General features: G+C 34.9%; 1 protein-coding gene across 1 annotated transcript; it reads right to left on the reverse strand.

The window, feature by feature from the left end:
* Nucleotides 1-2,773: 2,773 nt before the first annotated feature.
* Nucleotides 2,774-7,868, reverse strand: LOC129891134 (probable phospholipase A2 homolog 1). The gene is made up of 4 exons (XM_055966390.1): nucleotides 7,652-7,868; nucleotides 7,487-7,526; nucleotides 7,286-7,405; nucleotides 2,774-3,181 (listed from the first exon to the last, which is right to left on the reverse strand). Exons 1-4 carry the CDS (start codon nucleotides 7,769-7,771, stop codon nucleotides 3,003-3,005), a joined length of 459 nt encoding a protein of 152 aa, XP_055822365.1. The 5' UTR covers nucleotides 7,772-7,868; the 3' UTR covers nucleotides 2,774-3,002.
* Nucleotides 7,869-10,482: the final 2,614 nt, after the last annotated feature.

Below are 10,482 nucleotides of genomic sequence, written 5' to 3' on the forward strand. Positions count from 1 at the left end.
ATTTTGAGGCATATTAACAAGATGGCATATGAGTTGGATTTGCTTTCTAGGTTGGCATTGGTACATCCGGTGTTTTATGTGTCCTTATTGAGGAAGTGTGCTGGTGATCCTAACTCTTTGTGCCTTTGGACAATATTAATAGAGTCTATCGAGGTTTCAGTTGAGATTCTAGACCGACAGATTAGAAGGTTAAGAAACAAAGAAGTAGCTTCTGTTAAGGTGTTATGGAGGAACCAAGAGGTTGAGGGTGCTACATGGGAAGCTGAAGCTCATATGATATCACAATATCCTGATCTTTTTCCTTCCTTTCCTAGTAGAGGTGTTGAGTTCATTCATGATTCACTCTATCGAATCCATGTGTTTCAGTCATTCTCATGTTTTCATATGCATTTATGTTCATGAAGTAAGTTTTAAAGTCATGTTTTAGCTTGGAATTGAATATTCCATGTTTTATGCATTTTCGATAAGTTTTGCATTCATGTTGGGTTGCTATGTCTCTTTTCAAACCCATTCATGCTAGTTTGAGTCATATTCGAGGACAAATGTCCCCAAGGGGGAGATAGTATAACAATAAGATAGGAGCACAGAACAGGTGCACATGAATAGGCTCTTCCTTAAGCCTTCAAGACAAAAGTGACTTTTTTTCGGTATTCCCAAAAAAATGAAATAAAATTCTGTTTATAAGACAAGAAATCTGCCTAAGGAAAGCAAAAGTCTATGCCTGGTAATTGATAGATTGTAGGTTCGAATTCTACTTAGGAAAAATTTTTAGTTATTGATTTTCAGACATAGCGCTTACCTCCGATGGTGTCCTTATCCTTTGTTTCTAAGCTAACAGAATCATGGGACTTCAAAAGAAATAAGTTGATCGTTGGTTTTTATTCCTCACTCTCATATAGGTTACCTTGTTTGTTTCATTCTTGCGGAAGGATCCTCTAGAGAGAACCATTGCTTCTAATTCTAAGTTGTGGGTAAAATAGTTCTTATCACGGTTCTTAAGTTGTCTGGAAGCATAAGATACTACTATCTCATGTCACATCAAGACACTTCTAAGACCAATTTCTAAAGTATCACAATATACTATGAACCCATCAATTCCTCCTTGTAGGGTCAATATTGGGGAAAAGTCAATTTAGTTTTCAAATCTTCAAAACTTTTCTCATATGCATCTGGTCATTGAAAATTGATCTTCTTCTAGGTCCGTTTGGTCAATGGAATAGAAACAGAGGGAAAACTTATACAAAACCTACCCAACCAAACCAAGAAACTTTGAATCTCCATCGGCGTTGTGGGTCTTGACTAATTCTTTACTACCTCAATCGTTTGGGTATCTAGCTTAATACCTCGCTGAAAAATCGCATGGCCTAGGAATGCCACAAAAATTCAATCAAAATTTAAACTTAGAAAACTTCACATAAAGCTTGTGATCCTAAAGCGTCTATAAAACTAGTCTGAAGTGACTTGAATTCTCACCCCCACTCTGTGAATATACCCAGATATCGTTAATAAATTTGATCATGAATAAATTAGGATAAGACTTGAAATGGTTGCTAGGATATTCACGTAAGGTGCAACCTATGACAAGCCTGATTACCAAATTATAGAGCATAAAAAGGGCTCACCATAGCTAAACTAATGGGATACGAAGTTGTAGTGGAATTAGATCCTAACCGTTGTCAAACTCATTAAGGCTGAAGCCATACAACATCATCCCTTAGAGCTATTATTGAAGATTGTAGATTTTTATTTAATACCAACAAGGCCTTGATTAAAGACACATGGTGAGAAGCGAATCAATGAGTTGATTTCTTGGCAAATGAAGGACACAAACATGATGAAGATTTAATAATCTTGGAAAGTACGTTTACATATATGGAATTTCTTCTCTTGACAAACTTAAGTGATGTCGTTTTTTAAAAACTATAATCTTTTATAGCTTTTTTCAGTGTACCCAAAAAAACATCTTTCCTTTTTAGCTTTCCCACATCTTTTGTCCTATTTCTTTTTTTAAAGAAAAAAAATCACTGTTAAAAAGAAACTAACTACACATTCTATAGGTTAGAATAATTTGCGATATAAAGGGAAGCTAGGAAGGATTTAAAACCTTGAGAGCACGATGGGCAAAAAAGGGACGTATATTACTATTATTGGAGCATGAACTCTGACCCTTATTTTTTGGTACCGAGGAGGGAGGTATTGATAGCTTTAAGTGGCGATGGATGAGGAAGAGGAGATATTTGGGAAAGGGTAAATAGGAGTACAATGGTGCGGTGGCATGTCACGTGGCTTCCACCTCACACAAAATGACAGGCCACATGAGATTTTAATAGCTAGATCCTTGCCACCACGAGCTTTTGTTAATAATAGGGGTATTGTTTTAACAACATTCTGAATGGTAGGGAAGCTTTTGTGCAAAGTATAACACATGTTAAATATATACTAGTTCTATCAACAGAGGGCCCAATTTGGATCTTTCAAAAAGAACCTTTCTACTTCCACAAGGTAAGGATAAGTTCAATAAAGAGGCAAATCGGGGTCTTTGGAAAATAACATCTACCTCCACAAGGTAGGGTTAAAAGTATAACGAATTTTCAATATATATTATATTTATCAACAGAGAGGCAAATCTAGGATTTTACTGGATATGTTGTTATTGCGGTAGAGGGGCAAATCTGATCCTTTCCCCTAAAATCTTTGAGCAAAACTAGCAGGTATCTCGAATATGCAGCTTATCCAGCAGCCAATCGACATGAATTTGTCAAGTCTGTTCCTATTCAAAAACCACTAAACAGTGATACCAATTCGAATCATACAGTAACCTCCACTGATAAACCTTTACAATTGAATAACTACGTCTTTTGCGCTAATACAAAATGGACTTCTGAAAAAGGAAAAGCTCCTAAAAAGAGATGAATAACATTCCTGTTGTACAATTGAATCAACAAGCAATGTTTAATGCAAGTATTTCAAGTATACTGTATCCCGCTGGCAGAGTGAAATGATCAAAGTTCAAGCTTTGAGTTTCCAAGTTGGCTAAACATAATAGCCATGTCCATACCCTGTACCATCGTTGGAACAGCTACATCATAGGGGCAGTCTCTAGTAAACCCAACCTTCCCAGACTTCTGCACTTTCTTTATGCATCTCTTGAACTTCTCATGACATTTAACATTGGTCATACCTGGAAGTATGAAGCAGTTGAATCAAACACTGAACTATGAAGTTTGACGAACAACAAACCGTATTCTGTTGTAAGTTCTTCCTCTCTTTAACAGGTGTAACTACCAAAAGTAGGATGTAAAAAGCATTTGTTAACAAAATGGTCAATTCTGAAATAATGTGGGATAGGAAAGTAGGCATCATCTGGAAGCTTACAGTTTCACATTGAAATGCATACCAGCAAAAGAAGCTGCCACTTAACAGGGTCCCCTTTGAGTTTTCTGCTCTTTCTTTTTCAAACATTTCTCAGTATTTCCTCATCAGAAAAAGTGTATGGCTGGAAATCACTTTATGGATAAGTTTAACCAACAAAATCATCCACGCCGAGAACGAAGGCCCCTCCCTATCCCTGTAGAGTGTAGTGCTATGGGGCACCAAAAAGACAAACACCTAATAATTTTGAAAACTGAAAGGTGTAATCTTTTCTTGACTTTAGTACCATAGGCTGCTGAAAGGGAAGTCATCTACTCCAACTTTATGCATAAGAGTAGTGCCCTATTTTAGACGTACAAAGTTAAACCAAGAACGCCTTTTATGTCTCAATTAAAATGCAGTAGAACAAGTTCTAAGAATGACTGAGTAATCTGAATTAGTACAAACTCATGCTTAAGCCAATGATGAGAATCACAAGAGCCTAATGTATCAGAAATAGGGGTGGGAATAGTTTGGGCAAATCCGAAATCCGAATTTTTGAATTTTTGGTTTGGATTTTCAAATTACGGATTGGATAGCTTCGGATTTTTGAAATATTCAAAATATGAAATTTTTAATTGGCTGTCAAAATACTTTCTATTTGGACATGGGTTTTACCATGTTTTGGACTTGTCAAATCTCGGGCCTCAAATCTCTGGCCTCAATGCTTCGTTGCTAGGAATTTCCTTGATAATGGTTTCAATGCTTACATGAATACTTTATTTGGATGATTGTGGTAGGCATGGAGAATTATTATGGCAGTTTGACATATATACTGTACTTCGATGTTCTTTTTTGTAGGACGAAGAAGAACCAACTCAACTTGTAGGCTCAAAACTGAAAATCCAAAATAACCAAACCGATTAATCCGAAGCCGAACTTAAAAACTGATCCACTCTAAACTTAAAAAACTGATCCAATCCGAACTCATTTGAATTGTAATTTCTTGAATCCGAACAACCACCCCTAATAAGAAAGGTTATCTGGTACACAATAATCTAAAAACCCAAATGGAAGTGTAGAAGTCATCTGAACATTAATCTTTTTTATTTCTGTATAGATTTTTCCATAGCAAAACTCCATTTGCGCAGAACCACATACTTTTCTTTTATAACCTAAAGTACCACACCTTTAGGCATAGGCGAAACTTCATGCAACAAGAAACTTACATGTATTATTGATACGTTACCGAAGCCCTTAAAAATTACATAGAGGAGATATTCTAGAAGCACCATGCTCATGAATTTTGGGATCTTTGTCCAGGTTTCTATCATTAACATATGGAAAACCAATTTAGGAGAAAGAAACGTAACTACAGCTTATTATCAAGTGATAGGGAGTGGCAGGTTTATTTTACTTAGCATTGTCATTAGCACATTGTTTAGTATTCCTTGAGCTAATCCCTTATTGTTTTAAAAGATTTACTTGCTAATATGATGGCCAATCATAGTTTAGTAGACAAGATTATTAGTTTGAGTGACACAAGCTACTTATTGAAACTATTGCTTTTGGTAACGAAGGAAAGAATTATAATCATATAGATTATTCAAGGATGGAAAGGTCGCTGGAATAATCTATTCGCTAAAGACTTACAGCATTTCACTGGGAAATTCAGAAACTTTGGGCTAAAGTCAAAAGACCTGACTGAGCCTCCAGTATCGGATAATTTAAAAGTAATCAGAAAGGCAGAGTTCTGCGGGAAAGCAGACTGAAGGTCGCCGAAAAATAACTGGTAAAGCCAAAAAAGATGCTGGAATTGTAAAAAGAGGAGAAAGTTCCATAATTCAATAGTTGTTATATAGAAGGGAGAATTCTGCTTTAGAAAAGATATAATAGTTTCCAAATCCCCTCAAAAAGGGTACTGAGAATAACAGGTTAAGTTGTAGGTGATAGTGGACCTCTAGAGCATCAAAAAGGGCACTGGGATTGCCTAGAAAACTTCAGATGAGAATATATTCTCTTTTGGACACTGGTGATTCCATAGCGAGAAATTTCTCACAAGAACTCTTATACCATGTGAGAAATAAAATAACATTTGAAAGATGTGTCAAAGTAGTATGCGAACGCTCTTCCTCGGGCAATGATCTCAAAAGAGGACAAAAGGAAAAAAGAAAAAAAAGAAAAAGAGAAAACAGCATTCACCAGTAGTGTTTCCTTGTTTGTATTATTTGTATTTTAATTTTCTCACACAGTCAGATTGTTTTGAGATTCCTTGTTGTCTGATTTGAAATAGCTTAACTGCATGCTAAGTGGTCCGAATCTAGTAGTGATGTGATAGATAAATGGCCATTAGAAATTACTCCATTTTCACCTTAAAGGTAATATTGTTTTGGAACTGGGAGACAGTGTTGTCAAAGGCGCACTTTAAGCGCGCTTAAGCCCTGAAGCGAGGCTCAAAATGTGTTTAGCGCTTCACCTCGCTTTATGTGCGCTTCAGTATGGTCATCAAGGTTCTAAGGCAAACTTTTCCTTGCCAATGAGCCTCTTTTGAAGAAGTGACACTAAACAATTGATATTTCACTTTATCATTCTTTTTTTTCAATTTCTTTGGTTATATATTGACATTCATATTTATAATTATTGGTTTTGGACTAAACATATATATTTGTATTTTTTTCTCCCTCTGAGCCTTTTTTCATTAAAGCCCACACATTATTTGCACTCTACTCTTAAAGCCCCAATGGACCTTAGAACTTTGTTGCGCTTTTCGCTTTTAATAACACTGCCGTGAGAAAGTACACAAACAATATCAGGAATTTCTAAAGTTATATCCATATTCTCTTTTGGGCTGTCATTTGAATGGTGCATATATAGCTCTGTGGGCTACAAAATACAGGACTTGAAACTGATTCATTCCACATCAAATTGGTATGCTCAGATCAAAATTCAGGCTGATGTAGCCAGACATTTGATGATCACATCAAAGATTGAAGGCTTAACACCAAGTAAGCCTCTATACCCTCTCAGTACATAATAGGCCTATCATATTTTTAAGCTACAGAAGAAATACATGCTGACAGTTTCTTGTCTTGGACAAGTAACTAAGGTGCATGTCATGCAGTACTTGACTGTTGAATCAATCGTTAATCCTTCTAATGGTGTTATCTTGTCCGATTCCAAGTCCACATATTTCGAAAAGTCAAGTACTGCATGAAATGCACCTTAGTTACTTGTCCAAGAAAAGAAACTGTCAGCATGTATTTCTTCTGCAGCTTAAAAATAAGACTTCAGAGTTCAGATTTTCAGAAACCCAGAGACTACTAGATTCATATGCATTTTGAAGACGTCAAGATAAGATATCTTCCTTACTATCTACTAGTACGGAGTCCAAAATGACTTCTACTATGTCTATCAAAAAAATTCTATCTTATGAGCCACATAACATTAGTTTGAAAATACCAGACATGCATTCTGCATCTTGAATTTATTGATTATCACTTTAGCTATTCATTTGTATTCGTTTTAACTAAAATATGCCAATCAGATAAAATTTACATAGTTCAAGCATGACAACTGATTTTATACTAAGGTACAAATTTACATAGTATAAATATGAACAGATTATCAATTTAGAATCCATTAACTTAAAAGGGCTGTAATCCTGAACCCATAAACTTCAAGTGGTGGCTTTGCCTATGTTAAGGTGACAAATGAACCAATGATGAATGGCAAGCCAATGATTTTAGAGTTCCGAATCAGCTCATAAAATTAAAGCTTGTATGTCAACATGTGACAATACGGCAGACAGATTATGCTACCAACTAATTTTCAACAATATAAGGTTTCACTCTCACCTTCAAGGGAAGGAAGAGAGACAAGCTATACATATTTAAACAAAAAAGCATAATGAAAGGAGGCAGAAAATGAATAGTACCATTATTCTCTACACATTCGTCGTGAATCTTGCAGCAGGCGTCTAGATCATCACAAGGTTTCTCCCCTGGACATCCACTCCACCCTAATCCGCAATATTTCCCGTATCTAATTCCAATTGCTATTGAAAATTAAAGAAAAGAAGAAGTAAATTAACTATTTGTGTGAAAAGGAATTTAAAAGGCTGTAAAAGAAGACGTACAATTACAGTTCTCTGCTACACATGTTTTGCTACATTGAACCTGACATTTATATCAATGTAAATAAATAATAATCAATTTCTCAGAAGACAAAAACCAAATGTATATGGGTTGGTGAATGAAAATGCATTGAAGTAGCTGAATCGAAAAGGAAAAGTAATAATTGCCTGAGAATTGTTGGTGGATTCCGCAATGCGAAAGAGGAAAAGGGAGAAGAACACTAATGTGGTAAGGATGAATGACGAGGCTACGCATTTACCCATGGGAGATTTGTCGCCTTGCTGCATTTCTGATGTTTGACGTAATCGAATAGTCAATTAAAGTAACAGGTTTATGCTGCTTTCTCTACAAAATCAGTCGTTTGTCTTCTCTCCTGTGGCAAGGAAAAGAGCGAGATATTCAGAACCTATCGACGTAGCACCCTTCTCTCATTGGTCCATCCATGTCTCGTGGGACCAGGACGTAAGGACCACGTTGGAAACAATATTTTTAGCTCTCCAAGATTTTGAAAAATTATTTTAAATATTTACTCCCTCTTTATTTTTACTTGTTCACTATTTCAAATATATATTTTCACTTTTGATTGTCCTTTTTTTACATATCAAAAAATGACATTTTCTAATATTTTACGCTTACCATTAATTATTTATTCCACAAATTATCTTTCAAGACATAATAGTAAACATCAATTAATAAAGAAGTGCAATAAAATAGTCATGTCAATTTTTGTTTTCTTAATAGATGTATCAAATTAAAATGTGGCAACTAAAAATGAAAGGAGAGAGTATTTGGCAATTAAATTTGATCAAATTTAAAAAAATATGATCTCTTTTTAGAATTTTGGCTTCACATTGAAAACCTTCAAGTCTATTCCATGAAAATGCATGTTTTAAAAAAACAACTCTAAAAACTCAAAATTTCAATTTCAAATTTTATGACCAAATGATAACTCAAAATGTTGGTGTAATATACCATAAATACAATAAATTACAATTGAAAAACTAAAAGGACAAAAATGAATAAATAATTCATTCAGGCTAAGGAGTGGATATCTCGTTCTCTCGGGGGGTAATACTTAGCAATTTGGGACATAACTTCCCTCTCAAAGATAACATCTGAAGAAAGGTTTAAGGAAGAGAGTTTGGGAGTACATCTTGTTTTGGCTCAATGCACGATTCATGTGAATAAGAGTGCATTTTTTCGAATCAATAGACTTAAGCTCACTAATCGGCTCCTCTCAAGCCTGGTGTCGTCTCTTTACTCTCTGAATACTTTATCTGAAAGTAACTCATCAATTTGATCTTTACTGTTCCAACCACCTTGAGTATGAGGGGTAGTCGGACAGATTTGAGCAACGCACGAATTAGAAGGGAAATGTTATAGAGTTAAACTATATCACACGAACTCAGAATATGAAAGAAGTGAAGCAATTCCTAATGTCCTACAGACTCCTGATTATAAGTGTGGTGCCCAACGCACCCATAAGCAAGACTCTACTAGACACTGTTGACACCCAATTTTGACCAACTCATAACTACTTTTCGGATTGCTATCTTAATAAATAGGCATTTTTCAAAATTATTTCTTTATTAAATAAATAAATTTATATTTAATTTTACCCAATAAATCATATATTTTGACATTCGTAATTTATAATATTTTTGCTATTTATTAATATTATAACTATTATCTTTATTATTTTTATTTTTTTAAATAACGAGCTTCATACGTCCGAATATTTTTACATGTCTATTTAATATATATTATATATGTGTGTATTTTCTTTATATAAAAAAAATTACTTAACTAAGTTTATTTTATAATTTACTTATTCATATTAATATATACATATTACATATCTATTTTAATACGTCTTATGTACATATGTATATAAAAGGTTATTACTTAAGTTTATTATATATTTTTACTTGTTTATGTTAATATATATATTACACATCTATTTTAGTATGTATTATATACATACATACATTATATACATACATACATTATATATATACATACATACATTTACATAGTATATACGTAAGTATTTACTTTATATATAAAAATTATTAACTGATAAAGTTTATGATTTTTACTTATTCAATATATATACTATGATTTCCTTATCCAATATGTATACTATGTTATTAATTAGATGACAATCTATTTAATTTTTTCTTCATTTTATTTTAAGCATAGTCCTTTTAATTCAATTTATTAAAATTCTAGTCAAATAACTTCCGATTAATTATAACTCTAGCCTAATCGAATTCAATATTGTCTATTTTTTAAATTTCAATTTCAATCTCATCCGTTCATTTGATTGATCAAACGACTCCCTGTCATTCTTATCCTTTTCACACCCTAAACCTAAACTAATGTTTTTTTCTCTAATCATCTTCTCAAAAGAAGAAGAGATCCGCCGCACCCACCTTCATACTCTCTCTCGAAATTGCCTCATCCTCTCCGTCGCTCCTCTGCTAGCGAAGACCGGTCGACGTCCCTCACCTCTCTCTTCTCTCAATCTCCCTTCTCCTCTATGCCTCTTTCACCAAAAAACAGCACAACCAAACGACCCCAACGCTGCAACTAGCAGCCCCTCACGCTTCTTCTCCTTCGAACAGCAGCCATGGCGATCTGCTGTCCAGCAGCCAGCCACTCCATCTCGCTGTCCAGCACTGCTCCTTCAGCTGCAGCAACACCTGCAACAGTAACAGCCACCAGCAATATCGACAGCTGCAACGGAGAGCAGCGACGGCAAACAACAGCGGCAGCAAGACGCTGCAACTGGCAGCAACCACCTATTTCTCCTTTCGAGCAGCCACGAACTGCAACCAGCAACCTGTCGTGATCCAACTCCGTAGGCCGTGATTAGTGTCCGAACTGGACACTCGTGTACACACCGATTAACCATATTCAAACCACACCTACGCATAATATAGGACTTAAGGAAACAAGATGTCATTTCAAAACTGTCACATATTTATTTATTAAC

This window comes from Solanum dulcamara, chromosome 6 (assembly GCF_947179165.1).
Source record: "Solanum dulcamara chromosome 6, daSolDulc1.2, whole genome shotgun sequence".
In the NCBI taxonomy this organism is placed as follows: Eukaryota; Viridiplantae; Streptophyta; class Magnoliopsida; order Solanales; family Solanaceae; genus Solanum; species Solanum dulcamara.